This window comes from Falco cherrug, chromosome W, assembly GCF_023634085.1.
Source record: "Falco cherrug isolate bFalChe1 chromosome W, bFalChe1.pri, whole genome shotgun sequence".
NCBI classification, from domain to species: Eukaryota; Metazoa; Chordata; class Aves; order Falconiformes; family Falconidae; genus Falco; species Falco cherrug.
The window spans coordinates 2,585,523-2,601,181 of NC_073719.1; the positions used below are offsets into that span (position 1 = coordinate 2,585,523).

Sequence of the window (15,659 nt, forward strand, 5' to 3'; positions counted from 1 at the left end):
AACTTATTTTCCTTTTGGACTCTCGATCTGCACCTTATTTTGTTATGCATATTAGGTCTCACACCTCACTACCTGGTTTTCTTGCAGAAGGCAATCGACGAGCTGATCTACTGACATTACCAGTTCAAGTACTGCCAGGCCGTATTGCACAAGCTAAACTAAGTCACTCTTTTTTCCATCAAAATGCTGGAGCTCTTAAACGACAGTTTGACCTTACTTCTCAACAGGCATCAAATATTATTGCTGTCTGTCCTGATTGCCAAAAACACTCTTTCCTATCAATTGCTACAGGAGTTAATCCTAGAGGATTACAAAGCCTACAATTATGGCAAACAGATGTTACACGTTATTCTGAATTTGGTAACCTTAAATATATCCACTCTTCCATTGATACATTTTCAGGTGCCTTGTTTGCCTCTTGTCACACAGGAGAAAAAGCACGAGATGTTCGTAGACATTTAATGCGTGCTTTTGCTACATTGGGTATTCCCTTAAAGATAAAGACAGATAATGGTCCAGCTTATGTTTCAACCACTATAAAAAACTTTTTTGCCCTATGGGGTGTAACTCATATTACTGGCATTCCTCATTCCCCCACCGGTCAATCTCTCATTGAACGGTCTCATCAGTCTCTAAAGCGTTTATTACAACAACAAAAAGGGGGAATGGGAATGGCTATTCCGGAGGAATGGTTACAGAAAGCATTGTATGTTTTTAATTTTTTGAATTGTTCTTTAATAGATAACAATCCACCGATAGTTCGACATTTCACTGCAAATACCTCTTTCGAGGCACGGGTTAAAGCCCCAGTATTGGTCCGAGATCCAGAAACAGGTAAAATTATGGGACCATATCCTCTTGTTACATGGGGAAAAGGTTATGCTTGTGTCTCTACAGAAAAAGGACCTAGATGGATCCCAGCGAAGAATGTAAGACCTTTCCGTGAACCTTTATTGCAGACAACTGATACCGACACCGACCCTAGAGAATGAAATAAAAACTGTGAAGATTACTGTTTAGGTATAGTTATGTAACTACATGAATGATTTCTGCCCTGAGCCTGGTGGCGCATACAGCTGCGGTTTGTGTCCGGGCTCAGAGATATCAATAGGGGCTTCTCTGTTATGGTAAAGTGTCTCTCTTTGCATAAAAAAGAGAGGGAATGAAGGGAATGACCCCAGAGGTGTGTTCAAAGAAGGCATGCGATGTTTGATGTTTCGAACTTTTTGATTGAACCAGTTCTTGTTTGGTGTGCCCTTCCATCTATGTATAATGTTAATTTAAAAGAAAGATGATATTGTTTACACTTTGTCGATAATTGTTTTTCTGTAGATGTTAATGTAGTAGGAGGCTATGATAGGAACGTATCGCAGCGGTTCTTATCTTACCCAGAGTAACAGTAGGAAAAGCATTAAAGAGTTAAATCACCTTGTTTGGTAGGCAGTTAAGAATGTGAGTCAAAATTGCTACTGCCTTTGTTGTTGGTTCAGGGACATGGCTGTGAGGATTTTGATGGTATGTGCTGCGTGGATTTTAGGCGCCCCACTGCAGCAACATGTTATCAAAATCTGAGAAAATTTCAGCCTTTTTAGCATTCATTCACTCAATTGGCAGTATTGTTTGTTTGCTATTACCTTGGTTGCTGTCATGTTTGCAAGGGCCCTGCAGAACATGGCAAACCTGGTACTAGCTGTTCAAAAAGCAAAAAGGGGAAATTGTAAAATTGTATGGAACAAGGACAGTGGGTTATTTTGACATTGATATCATGTCTTAGTTGGTTTTTTATTTGTTCTATTACTTGTGCCTTGTTTTTGCTCGGTTTCAGGGGTTCTTTTGTGTAACAGGAAGGGGGAGATGCAGGAGCAGGCTGGAAACTAGGACCATGCGTGGCAATCAGTTAGCTGAGGGGAATGTGCTCGGGCTTGTCTAGACAACAATCAACATGATGAGCTTGTCTAGACAGCAATTAACATGATGAGGCCTGTTTGCAGAGCACAGGGGAGCGGGAAACGGATGGCGCCAAAGTTGGCGCCAAGGAAAGGCAACACCTTGCTGTTAATTAGCCGCCAATCAGGGATTGCCTAGTATGCAAGGGTTAGCCTCAGGAACCAATTGGTTTAAGACGCGCAGCCTTTGAAAGTGTATATAAAGTTGTGCTCCTGTACAATAAACCGACATTTGCTTGCATCAAGCTGCGTCCCGTCTCCTCATTCGCCACACTCTAGGTGGGGTCTCATGAGAGTGGAGTAGAGGGGCAGAATCACTTCCTTCGACCTGCTGGTCACTCTTCTTTTGATGCAGCCCAAGACATGGTTGGCTTTCTGGGCTGCAAGCACACATTGTCGGGCCATGTTGAGCATTTCAGCCACCAACACCCCCAAGTCCTTTTCCTCAGGGCTGTTCTCAATCCATTCTCCACCCAGCCTGTATACTGGGGGTTGCCCCAACCCAGGTGCAGGACCTTGCACTTGGCCTTGTTGAACTTCATGAGGTTCGCATGGGCACAGCTATCACGTCATTCAAGGTCCCTCTGGATGGCATCCTTTCCCTCCAGTGTGTCAACCGCACCTCTCAGCTTGGTGTCGTCTGCAAAGTTGCTGAGAGTGCACTCAATCTCATTGTCCATGTCGCTGACAAATATGTTGAACAGTGCTGGTCCCAGTACAGACCCATGAGGAATGCCACTCATCACCAGTCTCCACTTGGACATTGAGGCATTGACTGCAACTCTTTTGAGTGCGACCATCCAGCCAATTCCTTATCTACTGAGTGGTCCACCCATCAAATCTATGTCTCTCCAGTTTAGAGACAAGGATATGGTGCAGAACAGTGTCAAAAGCTTTGCACAAGTCCAGGTAGATGACAACAGTCACACTTCCCTCATCTGTCAGTGCTGCAACCCTGTCATAGAAAGCCACCAAATTTGTCAGGTATGATTTGCCCTTAGTGAAGCCATGTTGGCTGTCACAAATCACCTCTTTATTTTCCATGTGCTTTAGCATAGTTTCAGGAGGATCTGGTTCATGATTTTGCCAGGCACAGAGGTGAGACTGACCGGCCTGTAGTTTCCTAGGTCTTATTTGCCTTTTTAAGAAAGGGCATTCTGTTTCCCCTTTTCAGTCAGCGGGAACTTCACCAGACTGCCATGACTTCTGAATTATGATGGACAGTGGCTTAGCCACTTCATCCACAAGTTCCTGCAGGACCCATGGATGCATCTCATCAGGTCCCACAGACTTGTGCACCTTCAGGTTCCTTAGATGGTCTTGAACCTGATCTTCTCCTACAGTGAGTGGTTCTTCATTGTCCCAGTCCCTGCCTTTGTCTTCTGCGACTTGAGTGGTGTGGCTAGAGCACTTGCCGGTGAAGACCAAGGCGAAAAAGTTATTGAGTACCTCAGCCTTCTCCATGTCCCAAGTAACCAGGTGTCCCATTTCCTTCTGGAGACAGCCCACATTTTCCCTAGTCTTCCCTTTATCACTGACATACCTATAGAAGCTTTTCTTGTTGCCCTTGATGCCCCTGGCCAGATTTAATTCTATCAGGGCTTTAGCTTTCCTAACCTGATCCCTGGCTGCTTAGACAATTTCTCTGTATTCTTCCCAGGCTGCCTGTCCTTGCTTCCACCCCCTGTAGGCTTCCCTTTTGTGTTTTATGTTGTCCAGGAGCTCCTTGTCCATCCATGCAGGCCTCCTGGCTTTTTTGCCCAACTTTCTCTTTGTTGGGGCGCATTGCTCCTGAGCTTGGAGGAGATGAACTTTCAATATTAACCAGCTTTCTTGGACTCCTCTTCTCTCCAGGGCTTTATTCCATGGTACTCTACCAAGCAGATCCCTGAAGAGGCCAAAGTCTGCATGCCCTCCTCACTGCCCTAAGGATCTTGAACTCCACTATTTCATGGTCACTACAGCCAAGTCTTCCCTTGAGCTTCACGTTCCCCACCAGCCCCTCCGTGTTGGTGAGAACAAGGTCCAGCATGGCACTCCTCTTCATTGCCTCCTCTACCACTTGGAGAAGGAAGTTATTTGCCATGCATTCCAAGAACCTCCTGGATTGCCTATTGTTGTTGTTTAACCCCAGCTGTTAACTAAAGTACCACACAGCCGCTCAATCACTCCCTCTCACCCAGAGGGATGGGGAGGAGAATCAGAAAGGAATGTAAAACTTGAGGGTTGAGATAAGAACAATTTAATAGGTAAAGCAAAAGCCGTGCATGCAAGCAAAGCAAAACAAGGAATTAATTCACTACTTCCCATGGGCAGGCAGGTGTTCAGCCAACTCCAGGAAAGCAGGGCTCCATCATGCGTAATGGTTACTCGGGAAGACAAATGCCATAATGCCAGATGTCCTTCTTCTTCCCCCAGTTTATATACTCAGCATGACGTCATATGGTGTGGAATACCTCTTTGGCTAGTTTGGGTCAGCTGACCTGGCTGTATCCCCTCCCAATTTCCCATGCCCCTCCAGCCCTCTCACTGGCAAGGCCTAAGAAACTGAAAAGTCCTTTATTTGGTATAAACATCACCCAGCAACAAGTAAAAACAACAGTGTGCTATCAACATTGTTCTCACACCAAATCCAAAACACAGCACTGTACCAGCTATCAAGAAGAAAATTAACTCTATCCCAGTTGAAACCAGGACAGCTATGCCCTGCTGTGTTGTCCCTCCGACAGATATGGAGGTGGATGAAGTCCTCCATGAGGATCAGGACTTGTGAACTTGAGGGAGCTCCTATAGAGGGCCTCATCCGCTTGGTCCGGTGGCCTGTAGCAGACCCCCACTATGTCACTTATCCCTGCCTCTGCCATCCCTTTAATCCTGACCCATAAACTCTTGGTCGGCTCATCATCCATCCCTAGACAGGGCACCATGCAGTCCAGCTGTTTGTTGATACAAAGGGTGACACCCTCTCCTCTTTTCCTCTGCCTGTCCTTCCTAAAGAGCTTTTATCCTTCCGTTCCAACACTCCAGTCAGAAAAATCATCCTACCATGTCTCTGTGATGCCAATAAGATTGTAGCCCTGCAGGCGTAGGCATGTCCCTAACTCCTCTTTATTCCCCATGCTACGTGCGTTTGCATAGAGGCATTTAAATTGGGCCCCCAATGAAGCTGACTTACTGGCTGGAGCAGCTGGAATTCCTTTGTGCTGCTCTTCAGGTGCTCTCCCGCTGCCCTGCGATTTCTCTCCAGGTTCTGGGCATCTCTTGCTGGCATTGGCACCAAACGAGTAGGAGCAGGATGGGTTGAGGTTCCCCTCTCCCGGCAACTTTAGTTTAAAGCCCTCTTCACCAGCTTGAGAAGACTATGACCAAAGATGTTCTTCCCCTTCTCTGTCAGATGAACCCCGTCAGCCCCCAGTAGACCAGGTTTCTCAAAGCGAGTCCCATAGTCTAAGTAGCCAAACCCTTGACTGTAGCACCAGTCCCGTAACCATTTCTTGATTTGCCAGATTCAGCTGGCCCAATGTCAATAACACATCTATGGTGGCTATGTCTTATGAACTTATACCTAAGGAATAAGGAAATTGTTCTGGTTTTAAATATTTCCAGCCATTAAGTGGGCTTATTGGTCTATAATTCCATAGAGTCTGCTTTTAAGTTTTTGTCGTTTGCATTTTTTTAATATGTTCTATCTAAGCTTTCCTCTGTATGTGAGCTGACACAGGCAGGGCACAGGAACAACTGCAAAACCATGGATGAAATGCAAAGAGCAAATTTATTTTTGTTACCTCGCAGACCAGAGGATCCCCAAAGCAGCACCCAGGCAGAGGCACACAAGCAGGGATGCAGGCACTATGGAGTTTGGTCCTTGCTAGAGGATCACCAAACCTGCTATTTTCACCTGTATTTCAGGGACTCGCATAGGCATAATTTACCACTGTGCTTTGATCTTTCCCACAGCAGGGCAGGAATATCAAGCATGTTCAATAGGATGCCTCTAAGTCTATCACAGACCTATGTTATCTAAACACAGATGTTCTACTTGTCAAACACACAAGGCTAAACAACAGTTAGATGATATATGTATTTTTCTACATAACTCTTGCTACTTGTAAGAATCAGATTCCTACAGAACCAGAAGGATTCAGGTAGGTACCCATAGCTTTGTACCATGGAAAACACCTTACTGCTTATCACCAATCACTTGAAGGCATTTCCACAAATACAGTTTCTGTGTGGATATATTCTCTTGCTTTTTGAGTACTCCGGAAAGCATGTTAGGGAGCTAAGCACTTTTATTAAACTGCACCAGGATCTCAGTTTTTAGATTCCTCTCCACCTTAGATGAGGAAACTTTCAAAATCACTCCTTACTTAAGTTACAATTGAATGCAAATAAAATTTGCTTTTATTAGACCAAGTAACACAGCTGGAATAAAGAGACAAGATTTTAGGCTTTTTTTCCTGAAGACTTAAAGAAGTATATAAGTGGCTGAAAGCTCTTCTGTTTTCCCAGCTCTGTCACTTGGCCTAATAAGATATATTACCTCATTGGGCAGTTTCCCTGTATGCAGCTGACATTCTGTAGATGCTTTTCTGATACATCTGCTTAGGATTTTTTTCACCTGGAATATTCTCCATCTTAGGTTTTATTCCTCAGGGACAAAATAGTTTTCTGATGGAAAATGCTAGCTTTTATAACTAAGCTTCTTAGGGCCCTTCAGGAGATTCAGACAGATTTAATTTTTCCTTCCAAAACATATTTATTGCAAACTTATTCAAAGAATGGTCTTAATGCACTACCTAAATTTAAGGTCAAATTTATGTCTTCAGAGACACAAATGCCAATTGGGTAGATGAAAAACCCTGCACTGTACTTGGTTGGTCAATTAACAACTTTTTGACTGAGTGACTGAGAGTCACCTCCTCTGCTATTTTGTGAATCAGTATGCATTTTTTATTGTAAAACAACCCTATCTGCTGGATCTTATGTTTTATATTATCACATATTCTTCACAGAAAAATGTGAATGGGCTAAATGCATGTAATAATACTGATTTTTGATTCAGACTAGACACAATTACCACACTTTGTACATAAATTCTTGGCACAACGGTAAGCTTTTGAGATGACTGGCTTCAAAGCCTCTTACCGAGGAATATCATAAAATACTGATGTGTGATGGGTGTGGGGAGGAGAGCAATGCCTTGACTAGTATGTGTTGCTCACACATCTGGGCAGTCCTCTGTAGGTCTACATAGTTTTCTATACATTTCAGATTTAAAAAAGATAACTCAGCCAAAATGCTTTAAGACTTTTACATACCTATTATGACAGACTTGAAGTTGGTGCCATCTCTCTCTTCATCCTACTTAACAATTCTACCTCCCCCAGTTTCACTGTGTAGGAATGTCATAACCTAAACAAAAATAATTTAGGAAAAAGACTACATATGTTACATCATGTCATGAAGATTGTACATCCTTCCCTTGAACCTCCTTCACTACAGATGTGCCATCTTCTTCTTCGATACTAGGCTGCCATCCAGTATCAGTGTGTTCATTCAACTGTGCTCAGCTGCATCAAGCAATATGAACGCTGCTAGTGGGGAGTCTAATAAGGAAAGGGAGCAAATAGTACCTGGACAGAATTTTCTCAGGGTGCTCCATGTCTTTCTTTTCCCTCAAATCTGAGATGGGGCAGCATAGCCATGAAGTCACTGGTAGCAATCAATGTGTGGTGGACTTGGCAGCATTAGGTTTATGGTTGGACTCAAAGATCTTTTCTGAACTAAATGATTCTGTGAACCCATGATAATCACTCACCTAGATCCTGCTCAGTCACTGGTGTTTGAGTGGAGCTCCCCAGTTGAGCTATTCTCAATTATATGCTTCAGGAATTCACCAGCAAGACTAAATCACCCTTGATTTCCATTGGACCTAACTGGCCTAGTGAATGGCTTAAATGACTACCTATTAACTTTTTTTCAGTTTTGACTCACACAGTAGCACCACACAGCCGCTTCCTCACTCCCCCCCACCCAGAGGGGTGGGGAGGAGAATTGGAATCGGAATGTAAAACTCGAGGGTTGAGATAAGAACAATTTAATAATTTAAACAGAATAAAAAGGTATGAAAAACAACAATAACAATAATAACAACAATAACAATAATAATAGTAATAACAATTATAATGGAAAGGTGGGGAAAAGGATAAAATCCAAAGGAAAAGGGAGAAAGGAAAACAAGTGATGCACAGTACAACTGCTCACCACCCACTGACTGATGCCCAGCCAGTCCCTGAGCAACGATCCCCTCCACCCCAGCTAACCCCTCAAGTTTTTATACCAAGCATGATGTCCCATGGTATGGTCCTTGACTCAGTATAAACATTACGCAGCAACAACTAAAAACATCAGTGCCGTTATCAACATTGTTCCCACATCAGAGCCAAAAGACAGCACTGTACTAGCTCCTAAGAAGAAAGTTAACTCCATCCCAGCCAAACCCAGGACACATCAAAATACTAATTTCAAAATATCTTAGTCCTCCTACAGAAGTTCTGTTTTATTTATGCATTTGTCTGTTCCCTGATTCCTTACATAATTAGTAGAATCACTTGTAGTGTCAAAACTGAAAGACAGGAAGGTCTGAGCAAATCCTTCATTTTTATACACACATCACAAACCAAATTTTCCATCATTCACCAGGTATGGTACAAGCGTTGTTTTAATTGTGATGGCCTAAAGACATAAGTAGAGAGACATCAATATGTAAAAGTGTGAATTTTTATTAAGCCAGTAAGAGTATTTGAAATTTGCAGAGAAGGCTTTAGATTGCCTGACTCTAAATTCAATCCACTCTAAGGTAGGATCAAATAGATATGTTTAAAATGGACAACACTGTTATAAATATTTATAAAAGAAAGGGATGACAAACTGAAAAAAACCACCCCACCCATACTTTGTCTACTTATGTAAACATTAAATCAGAGAGATCCTCTCCCACTATTCAATTTCTTTGCTGTAAACTATCCTAAAAGTATGCTGGAAGCACAAGTCCCTGCAGAATGGATTTTATTGTGTTTCTCTGACTGCCATAGCTATCTATGTGAGACATCTGAAGAAGGCATTAACTTCATGCCCTCAAGCTCCTTTATCATGGCAAGTTGTTCAAGCTCGCCTTCCTAACATCTTAGAGAACATCAGGTTTCTGCTTGTGTATAGATTCAAAGATTTTTATAAAGCCTGTTCTACTAACCCACAATTATGTGCAAACTTGTATCTTCAGTACATTGTTTTTTTATAAGGCCTACTGGGCTAAGGGAGGGTTAAAAGCATCCCTATTATGTATACTTAACAGAAGGCCTTGATTTACTCAATGCTGTACCCAAGCAGTCATCTCCAATTTGTGTATGGCAATCGTTATTGTATTTAATGGGAAAAATTAGATATTGAGCATGAAGAATAGAATTAATTCCATGTAAAGGGATGAAATCTTGAAAGACTATTTTAAAATTCTTTTTTCTTGAGGCCTACATTTTGTAAGTTTTATATGCTTTTCTCAGATAAAATTATTATTGTTTGGCTTTCATCTGCTACCTATTAAATAAAGATTATTTTTTTTATTATTATTTCCATCCATCAGTTACAAAAAATGAATGAAGATTTTCAGCTTCTTCTGATCATGTGCCTTAAATTGGTCATAGCTCTGTCTTGCAGCTATGACACCTGAAACCCCAGGACAGGCTTCCATCCATGTACCTTGCAGCTGTAGTGTACTCAGTTATTCACCCCACTATAAGACAACAGAATAATTTTTAGTACTCCTTTTTAAATTTAAAAAAATAACTGAAGAGTTTTTCAGAATGAATGCTACATGTTTCTATCAGTGAAACTAACAAGTTCACTTTTCTGAACCAAAAATAAATGTAAATGAAGCCACCATTGGTTTTAGGTACATAGGACACTGACCGTTCACAGAACATAAAAATTCCAATTTCTATATCATACAGTGTTCTTTCTCTCATGTTTTATTTATATCTCAGAGTTGTTTTATTTATACATTTCTGTGCCAGAGTGACTAGAACTCAGCATCTTGTTCCAAGCAAGCTTTTTCAAACAATTTATATGAGTTATTTGATTATTATGATGAAGGTCAAGTGAAAGTATACTATTGACATGATGTCTGTATGTCATTAAAAACAAATGGAAGAACCAGTAAAAATTCCCGTTTTGGAATAAGCTAGTTTAAAAGTTGAATTTTTCCACCTAATACATATATATATATATATATATATATAAAAAACACAGTATTTTGATTAAAAATAAAAAAGAAAAGAAAAGAAAAAAGTTATGACTGAGCTGGGATCATGAGCTGTTGATGATCTGTAAGTCTGGCATTCATCTAACAAGATGTCAGCATCTGCCCTGTGCTAGTTACTCTAAGCTCACTTTACAGCCAGTGCAGAGAACTGGGCATTTTTGTCACATGATTTGTCTCATCCTAAGGCATACATCTAAAATGGGTTGTGTGATTTGTGCCCTAAAAGTGCCTTTTTCTCTCCAGTGAGGGAGTCAGCAGTGACTGATCCACAGTCATGGACACTTACACAGTAAATGTCTCAGGTTAGATAAGGTGAAACCTATTCTATGTATTTAAAGGCAGAAGACAGAGAAACAGCCACAATCCAAAAAGAAAATAACATGAAAAATGCTCCTCTGAGAAGATGCAAGGAGTTCTCGGTGCAAGAATTTCTTTGGGGAATAGGCTGATTTGATGAGGTTTGGAAATTGTGAGAAAAATTACTCTCTCCTATTTAGTTTCTATTGGGACCTCAGCTTTGCGCACATCTTTTGTATGTAAGAGAACTGCATCAAAGATATGTGTGATACTCTCCTACAAAAATTTAAAAACAAATAAGCAAACAAAAAACCCCAAAGAACCCTGCCTACAAAACCCTAAATTTGGCTAATGACCTTGGGCAAGAATGAGTTTTTTAGTATTCTACCCAATCATGTTATGCATGCAGCCAATATTTTTCTTGGTCATTTAACTGTTGTGGCACATGGTATACCAGTTTTCATTAAGGAGCTTGCAATGACACTTCAGATTTTTCCTAAGTGACTATAGTTAATTTAGACTTCATTAGAGAATACGAATAGTACAGATTATCCCTTCTAATGTGCATGTTTTAAATATATCAAGAATAAATTTTAGCAGCCATAATTTTTTCCCTCATTTAGATTCCTTTACTTCTGCAGAAAATTTTCAGTCATCTTCCATCCTGACTCTCCTATCTGATATGTCTCTGTGTTATCATTTTACATTGTTTTTCAGAATGTTATTATTTTTACTGTTTCACAAAAATTGGAGGCATCGCTGCTCTTTCCTCACCAAATTAAATGTTGGTTTTCTTTCCCTCTTTGTCTCGTGTCTCATTGCCATCTCCTATTCTAGATGATATTTTAGTGCTTGTTCTACACTTTAGTTTTCTACTTGTGTTTATTAGAGAAACAACTGCAATAGCCTGACATGTTACTTCCCTGCCTCACCTATCTGTGACTGCTCTTCCTCCAAAATAAATCAGTAAAATAAAACATATACCTGCATCTCAACCAGCTTGCACAGAGTGTCATAGCTCATCATCAAATAAGCTTGTATGTTGCTGTTGATATTAATAGCTGAGAGACATCATGTTAAGTCTGTTACACTAAAACTTCAGCAGGAAGAGTGAAGAAACAAGTGGGAGTTCATGTGTCCGAATCTTCCTCCTTACAAGCTTCTTAAAAAAGTTTCAAACTTTTTAACAGTCCAAATAAACTATGTCAACCAACTGGCTCACAACTAAGAGGAAAACAGTTCTTGAGCTTTATAGAAAATATTTCTTCAGAATACTTGAGCAGAGTACCATTTTTCCTTAATAATTTCTTTGCAAAAGAAATGTTATTCTCTTTGACCTTGTAGAATTGCACATAAAATCCTTGAAAGTACAATAAACATTAAGAGTTTGTATTCTGCTTTTATTTTATTACCAAAGCCTTAGAATGCTATGAAGTGTTGGGGGTATTTCATAATGCCTGTAAAGCACCCTACATCATTCTGTCATAGCAATAATTAGGAGTAACTAAATATAGATGCATTGCTCTCTTAATATAATTCTTGTTTTTTCCTTGGTGCATGCAGTTAGCTGATATTCAGCCTTTAGCACAGCTGTTTCTCTGTGATGGAGAAATTTATTAGATCATTCAGTTATAATATAAACTTTTTCATTTACAAATGAGCATGTAGTATTCCCTGAACACAATAGAAACAAACAGGAGCCAGAGGTCTTCATGTGTATCAGTCAATAAAATTCTCATGTCTTCATCCTTCATCTAGGTCTGTGTTTGGTTTCCTCTCTTGGCTCTTTTCTGGCCCCAAGAATGAGACAGCTACAAACCAATACTATATTGCAATCCCAAATGTTTTGCTCTAGCCTACTGTCTGATTTAGTCCTTGGGCTTTTCTTCAGTGTTTGCAGCATGCTCTGTTACTGTCGAGTCTGAGTACGTGACATACCTTTGTTTTAATCACTGTATATTTAAAAAACCATGACCAAGGAAATATGAATAAAGCATGAGCAGAAGCATAAGGAATAAAGATATAAGGTAACACAAAGAAACACAGGATACCAGTGAAACAGTGAGAATTAGTGTAATAACTTCATTCACAGCACCCCAGCTGGCTACTCATTAAACAGAGACATCACTACACAGGATAACATCATGCTGCTTTTTACAAAGGACAGTTTGGGAGAATGTGTGGAGGTTACTGTTAGAAAAATGAAACGTTGGCCACAGACTGGAGTTATCAGTAATGCAGAGGTAAGGTTTGGTGGTGTGATGAAATATGGGAAACATGAGGGGTTTTGTACAGAAGTATTCCAACCAGAAGCAGTAATCTGGGATTTCACAGAAAGAAACAGAAGCTTTATTCCATTTGTTTTGTTTGATACTGAAAGAATATGCCAGATCATGTCAAGATCACAAGTTCAAATATGTGGATGTCTGACATCCAAATATCACACACTATGCTGGAGACCCTTAGGAAGCACTGAAAACAAGAGACTTGCAGTTCTCATGGCTTGTGGGCAAGCTCAGAAAGGACAGTTTAGTGTTTACAACCATTCAGTGTATCTGTGAAAGGCCAAGCAGAGCACAGCTCTAACCATTCTGTGACTATTCTGACAGTCCAAAAATAGACTCGTAAATCCATATTGAGGCACTTGAACAACCAACCTAGTTTAATAGGACTCAACACCCAAATCCAAAACTCAAGACAGTGTGACTCCAAATTTTAGATATCCTTTCTCTAAAAATTGTCATCAGCTTTGAAGTGTTACAGCACAAAATAGACTGCTAAAAAAACCCCCAAACCAACCCAAACCAAAAACTGCTAGGATGCCACAATTAGTATCTGTCAGTGATTTAATGTATCAGATTGCAAGTAAAAATACTTCTCTTCCTCTTGTCCTTAGTCTCAGAATTAAAAGTCAAGTTCTGGTGTATTTGCTTTTCCTTTGTCCCCTCTAATCAAAGGCATTAGACCTCCTGCTCTTCACAGTGAGTCCTTGGGATGACCTTACTCCCTGCTGTGGCTTTGCAGTCAGCAATAAAATTCTTATAATCAGGATTAGAGCCCAGGTGTCCTGCTGCTTAGAGACATACACTTAACAGAGCAGGCAACAATGACTGTTTTATCATTAATACCTTAGATAAAGATCTGCACATAAGGAATGAGCTTGCAGCATGCCTGAGGTATACTTTTGGGAAAACCTGTTTGCCCCATCTTCCAGGGGTCAGGATAGAGGGCATTGTCTTCAGCTTCTTTCTGCAGTGGAGGGTCTCTCTCTTCCCCCAGCCTTTAGCATTTATACCTGCATTTAAAGTGATATGTATTCTTTTTAAAGCCCTAAACAAAGATGAGGGACATAGACATATAAAGAGATCCATTTTGCATTACCTACTGTTTCTTTGAATGAGGGTTTTATAACATCATTTATTTGATTGCTAGGTATGCTTAAAGTGGTTGGTCAGAAAGCTTTGAACTTCAATGAAGTACAAAAAGCAAGCTGTTCATTTAATCAGCATATTTAATTCATCCTGCTTTGCATGCTGCTCCACAATGTCTTCTTTTCATATAAGGATTCTGTGGTATCTTCCTGCAGCACCCCTGCCCCTCTTCTGAAAGCAGCCAAAGATGGCTTTGTTCATATTGCTTATATATGCTATAGGCCCAACTCCTTGGTGTGCAGTGTAGCAGCTACCTCCCTCTCATATGTCTCTTCTCTTCAGGTGAGTTATCTAAGTTCTTTTCACACCGACTGAGAGCATGTTCTTAATTTATCTTGCTTTTTAATATTTATTTTAGCTCTGAGTGACTAAGCGGGAAGTGAATCAGCAAAATGAGCTATGGTTATATTAAGGTTTTATATCATTGGTAGGTGTCTTCTGCCTTTAGACATTTCTTTTTACTTAATACTGGTTATTCATCAGATTTCTCTTTAAGCAGCCATTGTTTAGAATCCAGTGAGGGATTTCTATTATCATGCAAAAATTTTAAAACAACACTCAGGGCAAAACTGAGGAGAGGGAGGAAAGATTTTCTAATTTAGCAATCATATTTTATTAACAAAAAAATAGCATATTTGTTCTTGGCTTTAGTAAAATTAGGGATGTTTGTTTATTGTCTCAGACTCTCTCACTCACTTATGCATTATATATAAATATGTAATATGCAGTTTACAACAAATTAATAGAAGCTTGTGTCACTTTTGGTGGTCTCTTTTTTTATCTGATTTAATTTCCTATTTTAAATTAAGGACAGTATGGCACTTCAGCCTTCGGAGATTATCTGCCACAGATGTTAAACCTTAGCATCTGTTCTAGCATACTCCACTTTACTGGACTGGTTTCAGATAACTCATCATTTCTTTCTCAGCCAAATGATCTCTTCCATTCTAAGTCCTTCCACTGCCAGATGTCCAGAGGGTAGAAGTTAAAATTTGTTTATTAAATGATTGGTCTATTCAGCACTGCAGAGACAAATCAGAAAAGATAATATAGATTTAAACCTTGTTGTCCAAATTCTCTTATCTACTTCTGTGTGGAAGACTGAAGCTATCAATGCTCACCTTGAGGTCATGGGATTGCCGTGGGAAGCATAGGTCCACAGGACAAGCCTTGTTCCTCTGGTGACGTGCGGAATTAGACTCTATAACTCGAAAGTTGTAAAGTAGGTATGTTTATTGCGCGCAGATGCACGGGGGATTGCTCCTCCACAAGCATGCATGCCCGAAGTGAGGAACCATCTCACATTTATACAATAAAACAAATGAATATTCAATTAACACCTATACATATTCGTTACCTAAACCCCGCTTCGTATGTTAATTAGCTTATCAGTCCCTTTCCTGGAATGTGGTGGTCTTGCAGGTTTGTAGGTGATTCATGTTCTTGTGACCATCCGATCTTCTTCAGGTGATTCATGTCCTTGTGACCATCCAATCTTCTCCAGCAAGGAGACTTAGCACTCCCTCCCTCTAGATAGCATTTGAATGTCTCTCATCTTTTTCTCATTCTCTTTTAAATAGCCCCTTTGTTAGAGGAAGAGGGGCAGGCATCTCCTCAAAAATGTAGTTGTCTCCTCAGAGCTGTGTGGCTATGTGACCAGACACC

At 40.3% G+C, this 15,659-nt stretch overlaps 1 protein-coding gene across 1 annotated transcript in view; it reads left to right on the forward strand.

The window, feature by feature from the left end:
- LOC129734611 (ras-related protein Rab-3C-like) overlaps positions 1-15,659 on the forward strand; it is a 156,207-nt gene that overhangs the window by 68,759 nt on the left and 71,789 nt on the right. Inside the window, exon 6 of the mRNA XM_055698243.1 lies at positions 14,859-14,892. Coding sequence (XP_055554218.1) covers positions 14,859-14,892 — 34 coding nt within the window. The remainder of the gene's footprint in view (positions 1-14,858; positions 14,893-15,659) is intronic.